The 14579-nt window shown below is 46.6% G+C and overlaps 1 protein-coding gene across 2 annotated transcripts in view; it reads left to right on the top strand.

Moving 5' to 3' along the window:
- Window positions 1–13527, top strand: part of ACOXL (acyl-CoA oxidase like) — an 804481-nt gene extending 790954 nt beyond the window's left edge. For both annotated transcript variants that reach the window (XM_077283134.1, XM_077283133.1), the window contains one exon: window positions 13090–13527. In XM_077283134.1, coding sequence (XP_077139249.1) covers window positions 13090–13275 — 186 coding nt within the window. In that variant the 3' untranslated portion in view covers window positions 13276–13527. The remainder of the gene's footprint in view (window positions 1–13089) is intronic.
- Window positions 13528–14579: the final 1052 nt, after the last annotated feature.

A 14579-nucleotide genomic window follows, 5' to 3' on the forward strand; every position in this document is an offset into this window, starting at 1 on the left:
CCTGAGTACGCTGATACCTCATATGTGGGGGTAAACCACTGTTTGGGCGCACGGCAGGGCTCGGAAGGGAAGGAGCGCCATTTGACTTTTTCAATGAAAAATTGGCTCCAATCTTTAGCGGACACCATGTCGCGTTTGGAGAGCCCCCGTGTGCCTAAACATTGGAGCTCCCCCACAAGTGACCCCATTTTGGAAACTAGACCCCCCAAGGAACTTATCTAGAAGCATAGTGAGCACTTTAAACCCCCAGGTGCTTCACAAATTGATCCGTAAAAATGAAAAAGTACTTTTTTTTCACGAAAAAATTATTTTAGCCTCAATTTTTTCATTTTCACATGGGCAACAGGATAAAATGGATCCTAAATTTTGTTGGGCAATTTCTCCTGAGTACACCAATACCTCACATGTGGGGGTAAACCACTGTTTGGGCACATGGTAAGGCTCGGAAGGGAAGGAGCGGCATTTGACTTTTTGAATGAAAAATTATCTCCATCGTTAGCGGACACCATGTCGCGTTTGGAAAGCCCCTGTGTGCCTAAACATTGGAGCTCCTCCACAAGTGACCCCATTTTGGAAAGTAGACCCCCCAAGGAACTCATCTAGAGGCATAGTGAGCACTTTAAACCCCCAGGTGCTTCACAAATTGATCCGCAAAAATGAAAAAGTACTTTTTTTTCACACAAAATTTCTTTTAGCCTCAATTCTTTCATTTTCACATGGGCAACAGGATAAAATGGATCCTAAAATTTGTTGGGCAATTTCTCCTGAGTATGCCGATACCTCATATGTGGGGGTAAACCACTGTTTGGGTGCACGGCAAGGCTCGGAAGGGGAGGCGTGCCATTTGACTTTTTGAATGGAAAATTAGCTCCAATCGTTAGCGGACACCATGTCGCGTTTGGAGAGCCCCTGTGTGCCTAAACATTGGAGCTCCCCTACAAGTGACCCCATTTTGGAAACTAGACCCCCCAAGGAACTTATCTAGATGCATAGTAAACACTTATAACCCCCAGGTGCTTCACAGAAGTTTATAACGCAGAGCCGTGAAAATAAAAAAATAATTTTTCTTTCCTCAAAAATGATTTTTAGCCCAGAATTTTTTATTTTCCCAAGGGTAATAGGAGAAATTGGACCCCAAATGTTGTTGTCCAGTTTGTCCTGAGTACGATGATACCCCATATGTGGGGGTAAACCACTGTTTGGGCGCACGGCAGGGCTCGGAAGGGAAGGCACGCCATTTGGCTTTTTGAATGGAAAATTAGCTCCAATCATTAGCGGACACCATGTCGCGTTTGGAGAGCCCCTGTGTGCCTAAACATTGGAGCTCCCGCACAAGTGGCCCCATTTTGGAAACTAGACCTCCCAAGGAACTAATCTAGATGTGTGGTGAGCACTTTGAACCCCCAAGTGCTTCACAGAAGTTTATAACGCAGAGCCATGAAAATAAAAAATAATTTTTCTTTTCTCAAAAATGATTTTTTAGCCCACAATTTTTTATTTTCCCAATGGTAATAGGAGAAATTGGACCCCAAAAGTTGTTTTCCAGTTTCTCCTGAGTACGATGATACCCCATATGTGGGGGTAAACCACTGTTTCTCAGTCGCCCATGACAGCACTACCAGAGAGATGGAGTCCGCCCTTCAGGGACAGGAAACCCTACCGAATAAAAGGGCGGTACCTCTCTCCTGCCTCAGTTTTGTTTCCTGTCCCTGACAGGCGAACCCTCAGGATCGGTACCTGTGATCCGGAGCCGACCAGTGGGGGTATGACGGCGGGGAGGCCCCTGTCACCGCTGGCTCGGTGTCCGACGCCGCCGCTTCTGGGTCCGATGGGGCTGCAGAGTGAGCGGAGGGAAGCGCCGCTGCCTCCCCAGATTGGGGTAGGGGCTTAGGGACCCGGCGTGCCTCTGCAGAGAGGCCTGCTCCGGAGCGACGGCCTGGTGTGTGAGAGCACCAAGATGGCCGCCGCACCGGATATAGATACATCTACTTCTGGGTCCTGGGGAGTGCGCATGCGCACTGGGGACCAGCGCTATACATCTACTTCTGGGTCCTGGGGAGTGCGCATGCGCACTGGGGACCAGCGCTTCCCTGCAAACGCAGCCTGGAGGAGGGGAGTTCGGCGCGCATTTTAAAAAGCACAGCTGTGTGAGCGCTCGTCGCTGCATACAGTCCCATTATGGCGGACAGCGATGAGCAGCTCCAGTCAGCACAGCCCTTACAGCCAGTGCAGCTACCACAGCGTCACCAGCGCAAGTCGGGCGGAAGGACATCTGCAGGCACCCGAAGTTCCCGTTCCAGGAGCCATTCTACGCCGCAGAGTAAAGCCTCCAATATGTCCAGCCAGCCGGCACCTTCTACTTCGGGTCTCATTCAAGATCCCGTGCCTCCTCCAGAACTGGCAAGAAAAAAAACGGAAAAAACCAAACATAGAGACTGCCCCTTATGTGGAGAACCCCTAGCTCAGAGCTGGGATAAAAAACTATGCGGTTCCTGTATAGGTCAAGTCCTCTGTGAAGAAACCCCCAGTTTTGCCTCTGAATTACGCTCGGTAATTAGATCAGAGGTAGAAACGGCGTTTAAATCCCTTAAAGGGGAGGGGGTTAAGGAGAGAACACCTGTCCCCCTGTCTCGTTCTGATCCTTCTAGTTCTGATGAGGATGTGTCAGACAAGGAAGGTTCCTCCTTCTCCTCAGATACTGAGAGTGGAGGCCGTCACTGTTTCCCCTTAGACGAAATAGATGCCCTCGTAAAGACTGTAAGATCTACAATGGGGGTTCTAGACCCACGTCCTGATAAAACGGTGCAGGACATTATGTTTGGCGGCCTGGGCCAGAAAAAACGCAGAGTTTTTCCACTTAATGAAAATGTGCAAGCCCTGATTAAAAAGGAGTGGGAGAAGCCAGAAAGAAAAAACTCATCTGTACCCTCCCTTAAAAGGAAATATCCCTTTGCGGAAGATGATTCTATAGCATGGGATAAAGCCCCTAAACTGGACGTGGCAGTCGCTAAAGCGTCAAAGAAGTTTGCTCTGCCCTTTGAAGACATGGGTACGCTAAAAGACCCTCTTGATAAAAGAGCCGACACCTTCCTAAAAGGAGCTTGGGAGTCAGCAGGGGGATGTTTGAGACCTGCCATAGCGGCCGCATGTACTTCCAGATCTCTGATGATTTGGTTAGACAATCTGGAGAAACAGCTAAGGGATGGAGTATCCCGGCAAAAAATAATTGAGTCAATTCCCATGATTAGAGGAGCGGCAGCCTTCTTGGCTGACTCTTCGGCGGATTCTATAAAACTGACTTCGAAATCGGCAGCCCTGTCCAATGCAGCGCGTAGAACGCTGTGGCTGAAAAACTGGCCAGGTGATCTACAAACGAAACAAAAACTTTGCTCAATCCCATGTGAGGGGAAATTTCTGTTTGGAGAAACCCTCGATGACATCTTACAAAAAGCTGGGGATAAGAAGAAGGGGTTCCCTAACCTGGCCGCTCCATATGTCAGGCGGCCCTTTCGGAACAGGAAATTTTTCCGCAGACGCCCCCCTAGAGAACAGAACAGGTGGGAGGAGGGGAGAAATAAAGATAGAGGCTTCCTCTTTGGCAACTCCCCCAGAAATAAAAAAACCCCTAAATGACACCTCACCCAGGGTGGGAGGGAGACTGTCTCATTACCTTCCGGCCTGGGAAAAAATCTCCTCCAGTTCTTGGATTCTAAACCTAATAAAAATGGGACTTCAATTAAACTTTACCAACCTTCCTCCCCAACACTACGTGGTCACTCCATTGAAACCCTCAGGGAGACAACAACAAGCCCTGGAAATAGAAATCTCAAAACTCCTATCCAAAGATGTGATCCGAGAAGTTCCGTTCCTGGAAAGAGGGAGAGGATTTTTTTCCCCACTGTTCCTGATTCCAAAGCCGGACGGTTCCTTCCGTACAATAATAAATCTCCGGAAATTAAACACCTATGTAAGGAATCAAACATTCAAAATGGAATCGATAAGATCCACAATAAAAAACCTGTTTCCAAGTTGTTTCATGGTAGTGTTGGATCTCAGCGACGCGTACTATCACGTCCCCATCCACGAAAAATCACAGAAATACCTCAGACTAGCAGTGGTCATGGAGGGAGTAGTGAGAGAATATCAGTACAAGGCCCTTCCGTTTGGCATTTCAGTAGCGCCCCGTGTTTTTACCAAGGTGGTAGCAGAAATGATGGCACACATAAGGGAGGAAGACGTGATTATAATACCTTACCTAGACGACTTCCTGATTATCAGCAACACAGCCCAACATTGCCGCCAACAGTGCAGCAGAGTGATAAAAACTCTAACGGAATTAGGTTGGCTCCTGAATCTCGAAAAGTCGAAACTAGAACCAACCATGGTACAAGAGTTTCTGGGCCTAACTCTCGACTCGGTTTTACAGGAATGTCGCCTTCCAAACTTAAAGATACAAAAAATACTAAGCATTGTGTCAGCAGCTCGTTCAAACCCTCATATGACCTTAAGGGGAGCAATGTCACTACTGGGGTCCCTTTCTGCCTGTCTCCCGGCAGTACAGTGGGCTCAGATCCACACGAGAGACCTCCAGTGGGATGTCCTAAAAAATCAGCTCATACTGAAGGGAAGCCTGGAAGGTCGCATGACTCTAAGTTCAAACACTATTCGTTCCCTAGACTGGTGGCTAGATCCCAACAATCTATCAAAGGGAGTTCCATGGGTGATAGATACACATCGAGTAGTCACCACGGACGCCAGTCCCACGGGGTGGGGAGCTCACCTGGGAAACAGTGTTACTCAGGGGGTCTGGACAGATCGAGAATACCAGGTATCCTCAAATCAAAAGGAACTATGCGCAGTAAGCCACGCTCTATCAGTTTTTCTTCCCCAACTAAGGGGACAGCATGTCCGGGTTTTCTCGGACAATCAAGTAGTAGTGGCCTACCTGAACCACCAGGGGGGAACCAGATCACGAGCCCTGATGGACACTACTTCCCAAATCTTCGCCCTAGCCGAACATCACTTCCTATCCCTCTCGGCGTTACACATAAGGGGCATAGTAAACAAAAAGGCAGACTTCCTAAGCCGTACCCAGCTGAAACAGGGGGAATGGGCTCTGAACCAAAGGGTCTTCGATCAGATCACAAAAATCTGGGGAGTACCGACAATAGACCTTTTCGCCACTCTAGAGAACAGGAAGGTAAAACAGTATTGTTCTCTAGACCACAGAGGGAACCCCCGAGCACTAGATGCATTCTCGATTCCCTGGACTCACGGTCTGGCATATGCCTTTCCCCCTCATATACTTATACCAGCAGTCCTACGGAAGATAAGACAGGACAGGGCGAGAATCATTCTAATAGCCCCGTTCTGGCCCAAAAGGGCCTGGTTTTCCTGGCTGAGAATCCTATCGGTCACGGATCCCTGGGTCCTTCCGGATATTCCGGACCTCTTATCTCAAGGGCCGGTGTTCCACCCTCAGTCGACAAATCTACACCTGACAGCGTGGAACTTGAGAGGTCACTGCTAAGGGCAAAGGGCTTCTCAGATAATGTAGTGTCCACACTATTAAAAAGTAGGAAAACAGTAACAACTAGAGTCTATGGTAAAACTTGGAAGAAGTTTCTGTCCACCTCTGGTGTAACACTACAAGATGGGGTTCCAATAAACAAAATATTAGAATTCCTACAGAGAGGCTTGGATATGGGTCTAGCAGTGAGCACCTTAAAGGTACAAGTAGCGGCCTTAGGGGCATTATATAATGATAGTATTGCCACTAACCCATGGGTAGCAAGGTTCATTAAAGCCGCAACACGTTCTAGGCCAGTAAAAATCAAAAGCCCTCCGTCCTGGGACTTAAATTTGGTTCTTTCAGCTATGACTGAACCCCCATTTGAACCTATAGATTCAATACCGCTTAAAATCTTATCCCTTAAAATGGCCCTTCTTACAGCTCTAACATCTGCCCGTAGGATTAGTGACCTTCAGGCTCTATCTGCGAACCCCCCATTTACACAAATAATGGATGATAGGGTAGTATTGAGGACAGATCCTGCTTATCTACCCAAAATGGCTTCCAATTTCCATAGATCCCAGGAAATAATCCTTCCGTCCTTCTGCCCAAACCCAAAAAATCAAAAGGAGGAAAAATTCCACACCTTAGATGTGAGAAGGTGTCTTATACACTACCTAGAGTCATCCCGTCAGTGTAGGAAGGAAGGCTGTCTTTTTATCTGCTTTCAGGGGCCTAGAAAAGGACTCAAAGCCTCCAAAGGCACTATAGCTCGTTGGGTCACTGATGCGATAGCCTTGGCATACTCGTCCACGGGAAATGCAGTTCCTGAAGGACTCAAGGCACACTCTACAAGGGCTATGGCGACCTCCTGGGCCGAAAGGTCGGAGGTACCAATAGATAAAATCTGTAAAGCGGCCACCTGGTCAACACCTTCAACCTTCTTTAGGCACTATCGCTTAGACTTAGCCTCTTCGTCGGACTTAACCTTCGGAAGAAGGGTCTTACAGGCTGTGGTCCCGCCCTAAAGCAATAATCTCTGCAATTCTCTCTGGTAGTGCTGTCATGGGCGACTGAGAAAGTCGTAGTTACTCACCGATAACGGTGTTTCTCAGAGCCCATGACAGCACCTGCTTATTCCCCCCCTTATCACGTGTGCGGTGAGCACTTTAGTATACGAAGTGTGTGTTTGATTTAGACACGGTGTGATCTTCATAAGTATTTTGCTAAAAATATGTGTATTTCTTGTTGTCACTAACCTGGAGGACCTCTGATGCTCTGTAAACTAAACTGAGGCAGGAGAGAGGTACCGCCCTTTTATTCGGTAGGGTTTCCTGTCCCTGAAGGGCGGACTCCATCTCTCTGGTAGTGCTGTCATGGGCTCTGAGAAACACCGTTATCGGTGAGTAACTACGACTTTTGGCACTCGTCGGGGTTCGGAAGGGAAGTAGTGACGTTTTGAAATGCAGACTTTGATGGAATGCTCTGCGGGCGTCAGGTTGCGTTTGCAGAGCCCCTGATGTGCCTAAACAGTAGGAACTCCCCACAATTGACTCCATTTTGGAAACTAGACCCCCAAGGGAACTTATCTAGATGTGTAGTGAGCACTTTGAACCCCCAAGTGCTTCACAGAAGTTTATAACGCAGAGCCGTGAAAATAAAAAATGTGTTTCCTTTCCTCAAAAATATTTTTTTAGCCCAGAATTTTTTTATTTTTGCAAGAGTAACAGGAGAAATTGGACCCCAAAAGTTGTTGTCCAGTTTCTCCTGAGTACGCTGATACCCCATATGTGGGGGTAAACCACTGTTTTGGCACACGTCGGGGTTCGGAAGGGAAGTAGTGACGTTTTGAAATGCAGACTTTGATGGAATGCTCTGCGGGCATCAGGTTGCGTTTGCAGAGCCCCTGATGTGCCTAAACAGTAGGAACTCCCCACAAGTGACTCCATTTTGGAAACTAGAACCCCAAGGGAACTTATCTAGATGTGTGGTGAGCACTTTGAACCCCCAAGTGCTTCACAGAAGTTTATAACGCAGAGCCGTGAAAATAATAAGTGTTTCCTTTCCTCAAAAATATTTTTTTAGCCCAGAATTTTTTATTTTTGCAAGAGTAACAGGAGAAATTGGACCCCAAAAGTTGTTGTCCAGTTTCTCCTGAGTACGCTGATACCCCATATGTGGGGGTAAACCACTGTTTGGGTACATGCCGGGGCTCGGAAGGGAAGTAGTGACGTTTTGGAATGCAGACTTTGATGGAATGGTCTGCGGGCATCATGTTACGTTTGCAGAGCCCCTGATATGCCTAAACAGTAGAAACCCCCCACAAGTGACCCCATTTTGGAAACTAGACCCCCCAAGGAACTTATCTAGATGTGTGGTGAGCACGTTCAACCCCCAAGTGCTTCACAGAAGTTTACAACGCAGAGCCGTGAAAATAAAAAATCATTTTTCTTTCCTCAAAAAAGATGTTTTAGCAAGCAATTTTTTATTTTCACAAGGGTAACAGGAGAATTTGGACCCCAATATTTGTTGCCCAGTTTGTTGTGAGTACGCTGATACCCCATATGTGGGGGTAAACCACTGTTTGGGCACACGTCAGGGCTCGGAAGGGAAGTAGTGACATTTGAAATGCAGACTTTGATGGAATGGTCTGCGGGCGTCACATTGCATTTGCAGAGCCCCTGATGTGCCTAAACAGTAGAAACACCCCACAAGTGACCCCATTTTGGAAACTAGACCCCCGAAGGAACTTATCTAGATGTGTGGTGAGCACTTTCAACCCCCAAGTGCTTCACAGAAGTTTATAACGCAGAGCCGTGAAAATAAAAAATAATTGTTCTTTCCTCAAAAATTATGTTTTAGCAAGTAATTTTTTATTTTTGCAAGGGTAACAGGAGAAATTGGACCCCAACAGTTGTTGCCCAGTTTGTCCTGAGTACGCTGGTACCCCAAATGTGGGGGTAAACCACTGTTTGGGCGCACGTCGGGGCTTGGAAGGGCGGGAGCACCATTTGACTTTTTGAACGCAAGATTGGCTGGAATCAATGGTGGCGCCATGTTGCGTTTGGAGACCCCTGATGTGCCTAAAACAGTGGAAACCCCTCAATTCTAACTTCAACACTAACCCCAACACACCCCTAATCCTAATCCCAACTGTAGCCATAACCCTAATCACAACCCTAACCCCAACACACCCCTAACCACAACCCTAACCGCAACACAACCGTAACCCTAATTCCAACCCTAATCCTAACCCTAATCCCAACCGTAACCCTAATCCCAACCCTAACCACAACTGTAACCCCAACACACCCCTAACCCTATCCGTAACCCTAACCACAAGCCTATTCTTAACCCTATTTCCAACCCTAGCCCTAATTCCAACCCTAACCCTAAGGGTATGTGCCCACGTTGCGGATTCGTGTGAGATTTTTCCGCACGATTTTTGAAAAATCTGCAGGTAAAAGGCACTGCGTTTTGCCTGCGGATTTACAGCAGATTTCCAGTGTTTTTTTGTGCGGATTTCACCTGCGGATTCCTATTGAGGAACAGGTGTAAACCGCTGCGGAATCCGCACAAACAATTGACATGCTGCGGAAAATACAATGCAGCGTTTCTGCATGGAATTTTCCGCACCATGGGCACAGCAGATTTGGTTTTCCTTAGGTGTACATGGTACTGTAAACCTGATGGAAAACTGCTTCGAATTCGCAGCGGCCAATCCGCTGCGGATCCGCGGCCAATCCGCTGCCAATCCGCTGCGGATCCGCGGCCAATCCGCTGCCAATCCGCTGCGGATCCGCGGCCAATCCGCTGCCAATCCGCTGCAGATCCGCGGCCAATCCGCTGCGGATCCGCGGCCAATCCGCTGCCGATCCGCTGCAGATCCGCGGCCAATCCGCTGCGGATCCGCTGCCGATCCGCGGCCAATCCGCTGCAGATCCGCGGCCAATCCGCTGCGGATCCGCTGCCGATCCGCTGCGGATCCGCTGCGATCCGCTGCGGATCCGCGGCCGATCCGCTGCGGATCCACTGCGATCCGCGGCCGATCCGCTGCGGATCCGCGGCCGATCCGCGGCCGATCCGCTGCGGATCCGCGGCCGATCCGCTCTGTGTGCACATGCCATAACCCTACCCCTAACCCTAACCCTACCCGTAACCCTAACCCTACCCCTAACCCTACCCCTAGTTCTAACCCTAACCCTAGTGGTAAAAGAAAAAAAAATATTTTCTTTATTTTATTATTGTCCCTACCTATGGGGGTGATAAAGGGGGGGGTTTATTTATTATTTTTTTATTTTGATCGCTGTGGTAGAACCTACCACAGCGATCAAAATGTACCTGTAACGAATCTGCCAGCCTGCAGATTCGGCGGGCGTACTGAGCATGCGCCCGCCATTTTCCAAGATGGCGGCGCCCAGCGAGGACACGGCCGGACACCGGGAGGCTCGGTAAGTATGAGGGGGTGGTGGGGGGGTGGATCGGAGCACAGGGGGGGGGATCGGAGGACGGGGGGAGCGGACAGGAGCACGGGGGAGCGGACAGGAGCACGGGGGAGCGAACAGGGGGACGGAGGGGGGTACCGGAGAGAACGGACGACTGGGGAGGAGATCGGGGGCGGTGGGGGGGGCCAGTACATGATTTCCAGCCATGGCAGATGCTATTGCAGCATCGGCCATGGCTGGATTGCAATATTTCACCATTTTCATAGGTGAAATATTGCAAATTGCTCTGATTGGCTGTTGCACTTTCAACAGCCAATCAGAGCGATCGTAGCCACGTGGGGGCAAAGCCACCCCCCCTAGGCTGAAGTACAACTCCCCCTCTCCCTGCAGATCGGGTAAAATAGGAATTAACCCTTTCACCCGATCTGCAGGGATGCGATCATTCCATGACGCCGCATAGGCGTCATGGGTCGGGAAGGGGTTAATTACCGCAACTGATCAAATTAAACAGGATTTTGCTATTAAAGTGTTAGGACTCATTAGCTAACAATAGGAGACAACTGACAAGATCAATAAGAGAAAAAGTACAATTTGTGCAAAAATAAGATAAGACATAAGCTTTAATAAATAGCTAGTAATCTCACATCTTAATTAAGCAGCCGGTCCTCTACGGATCAGGAAATAACAGCATATCCTATCAATATGTCACAACTTTTTATAGACAAAATTGCTTTTAACACTAATCTGGCTATATAATAAAAAATATCCCACGCCAAGAGCATGGACAGTGAAATAATGACTTACTGATTCCTGACATTATGCACGTGAACATTAATTATTCCTTTTTCCTCTATCCTCACCTTAAACTCTTTACATTAGTTATTTAGGTCTGATCCCGGCTGTACAGATCTTGTGTGTGTACACGGACGTAAGCTGTGCCATCGGTACTGTCACCTGCGTGTCTTCCCAGGCCTTTGTTTTGTGAAGGATTGACATTACCGTATCATATATTATGATCTACAGGAAATCCTGCAATATTTAGAGCAGGAGAAGATGTCTGTCCCTCTCGGTGGTTTTTATGAGCTGGCAGTTAGTCATTTGTGAAATAAATGTGTTTGCTCTTAGATCTGTGGTGACAGAATACATTCATTTCTAAACGAAAGAAATATTAATTTTGGAAAGTGTTAATATTTTCTGCCACTTCATACATAGGCTGTAAACCACAGGCATAATTAAATGTTTTCTGCCCTACAAAAGCTTCAGATGAGGAATCTGGTCTGCTGGTCGAAGTTTTACAGTGATTCATTTCTGATAAGCAAAGTTTTTAAAACGACCATTTCTCAGTACAGATTTTCATGTAGCCGTCTGTCCGACCCTTCACAGCGACTGTGTTCAGCTTCACTAAAACTAAAGATGGGTTTAATCGCTGATTTCTGATCATTTAAACTAATCTGACAGATTATCAGATTGGCCTCAGTCTGCCATTTACATGGACAGATACTCTCATCTTCCTCCTCTGTTGTATTTATCCTAAAATAAAACCTTTCTATTTCCTATAATGAAGTTGTCTAAGTTATTGCCCAGTTGCTGCTGACATGAATCAACTGCTGTCATTGGCAAACAGATTTTTAAGCACATTAGATGAGTTTTCTGATAAATGAGACAAGGGCTCAAACAGACAAGCGTATGAATCGGACAGCACACTGACCCATGGTATTCAATAGGGCTGTTCAGATGAGTGATTTCTTTCTCAGGCCGACTGTGAGAAAACATGGCAGCATGTACTACTTTCATCCGAGTCTTGGATGAGATCTACCAATTAAAATCTAATGGGTTTGTGTGGAAAATTGGATACCACACAGACCATCGAAGTGGCATCCAATTTTTACGGATTGATTTATTCTATAAACCATGGAAATCAGAATGAAATATGAATTAAGTAGAATTAAGTATGCTGACATCCCCCTATATACCGCATGATCCCATACACAGCTCCCCTATATGCCATGAGTCCACACACAGCACCACTATATACCAGGAGTCCAAATACAACCCCCCTATATGATATTATAGTCCAACCACAGCCCCCTATAAGCCTTATGAACCTCCTCACAGCCCCCTATACACCGTAAGTGCCCACACACAGACCCTTACATGCAGTGTGAGACCCCGCATAGCCCCTATATACAGTATGGGCCTCACATAGCCCCCAGCTGTCTTGGGCCGCAGTTTGCTCAGCTGTGCTACAAGGAAAGCTAGCTTTTCCCTGAAAGTGAAAACTAAAATGGAATGTATTTCTAAAACCACTGATGAGAGGCTGACTTGCTGACATGAATCCTATCTCTCCATGATTAGTATTGTATCCCACAAAGCAGTCTTAGGTGACCGTACACATTTAATGAACATCATCTAAAGGTGGTTTGGGGAAATGTCAAGGATAAGAAGGATTAGAAATGTTGGGTTTTAATAAACCAGTTTCTCTGTTCCCAGGGGTGATAAGTTGAAGCCAGAAGAGATGGGCAGCAGCTTCTCCCCTTCTCTCCATTGAGACCACTGATCTGACCATGCATATGTATGGCTAGAGGGAGGGGGAATCAGGATAACTAACTGTTGGTCGACCTACCATGTGGCTGACAGTATGGGTAGAGGGAGGGGGAATCAGGATGTCTAGCTGTTGGTCGACCTACCAGTTGGCTGACAGTATGGTTAGAGGGAGGGGGAATCAGGATGACTAGCTGTTGGTCGACCTACCAGTTGGCTGACAGTATGGGTAGAGGGAGGGGGAATCAGGATGACTAGCTGTTAGTCGACCTACCATGTGGCTGACAGCTAAGGTGTATGGCCAGGTTCATTCTGCCATTTTGTCATAACACAAGAATGAGAGTTTTTGTTTTGCTCAGCAGATATATTGAAGTTTTGTTGTTGATCTGCTTTGGAATTTCACTGCCTAATGTATCTGCTGGAGAGTAAATAATGGAAGCTGCAGAGGATTGAATGTACAGCAGGGCCTTCTGTTCCGGCTTTGTCTTCTGTAGTGTTTGCTCAGAGTACAGGCAGCGTCACGAGCTGTGAGTCATTGTGACTCCATACCAGTTTATCACGTCTCACATGTGATTGTATTTTGTTTTACAGTTACTGGAGCTGTGCAGGTTGGTGAAAGACGATGCCCTGAAGGTGGTTTCCGCTTTTAACATACCACGTGACACAATCCAAGCCCCTATTGCTGGCATTCCCAACCCAAAGGCACAGTGGGCTTATTACCCCCAGCCAAAAGAAGATGACCAAAATGTGCCAAGGAAAATCAGTGCCAAGCTATAATCTGATCCTGCCGGATGTTGACACAGAGCAGCTAAGTGAAAGAGAAACAAATTAAGTGACGTGACTTACAGAAAATGTGATGCTTTCTTGTTCTGAACCGCAGGAAATGATCCAATTACCTTTATAATAAAGACACAATCCTATTTAAATTGTTGTTATCGAGAATTTAAAAGCTGGACCACTATAATTGCTGGACTTTTGTAATTTAAAAGTAGATACATTTAATTATAAACTATTAATATTGAAAAATCATTGGTGTGTGTCTCATTTATCATAAATGTAACTTTAAAAAAATGCATAAATTGTCCAAGCATATAAAATCATGGACATATATTTCCTGTGATGCTGTGCATTGCTGCCATATAGTAAGAGTGATCACCAGAGACTTGGTACTGAAATGGCACAGAACATTGTGCAATGGGCCTGAATTTATTTTCCTAGCATTATAAACATGCATGCTAAGCCTGCAGAGTTTAGACAACCAGGGCATCTAAAGGGAACCTGTCACCTGGCAAAATGCTATTTACCTGAAGATAAAGGGTTCATCTGCAGGAAAATAGCATTACATTCCTGCCTGTCCACTGAAAGTGCAGCTACTGGGAGAAATTTAACTTATTTCCACCCGAGAGCCACCAGTTTTCAGTCATGGGAGTGTGCCTGGAGTGGCTACAGACGCCGCTCATAGCACCACTCATAGTATCACTATACTGTTAGTGGTGGCTAGAAACACTCCAACACTGTGATTGACGGCTGGCTCTGTAGCACATCTGGGTAGAGCAAGTTGTTAATCAAAGTGTTGGGGCGTGCTTACAGCTGCCTCTCACAGTATAGTGAGCAGTGCTGTGAGAATGGACTGTAACCACTCTGTGCATGCCCCATGACTGAAAGGCAGCATCTACCTGGAGGAGTTAAGTTCCTTTTCTCCTGGTGGCCACACTTTAACTAAAGCAACCTGGCAGCATTGTAACACTATTTACCTATAGATTATCCCAGTTATCTGCTGGTAAATAGCGTTTTCCACAAAGACAAAATCCTTTTTCAGTTTTTTTTTTTCATTTTGCGTTCATTTTCAGGACTGCAGTTCTTCTATGATGTGATCATTTCACCATTACACTATGTTCCAAATTATTATGCAAATTACATTTTTATCGGATTTTCCTAAATGGTTGGTACAAATGACAGTCAGTCTAATAAAAGTAGTCACCCATTAGAGTATACATCAAATTTTATTGAAGAAACCTCCCAATGATAACAGTATAATCTCCAAAATGAATAAAAACTGAAAATGCACTGTTCCAAATTAT

Source organism: Ranitomeya variabilis, chromosome 2, assembly GCF_051348905.1.
Source record: "Ranitomeya variabilis isolate aRanVar5 chromosome 2, aRanVar5.hap1, whole genome shotgun sequence".
Lineage (NCBI taxonomy): Eukaryota > Metazoa > Chordata > Amphibia > Anura > Dendrobatidae > Ranitomeya > Ranitomeya variabilis.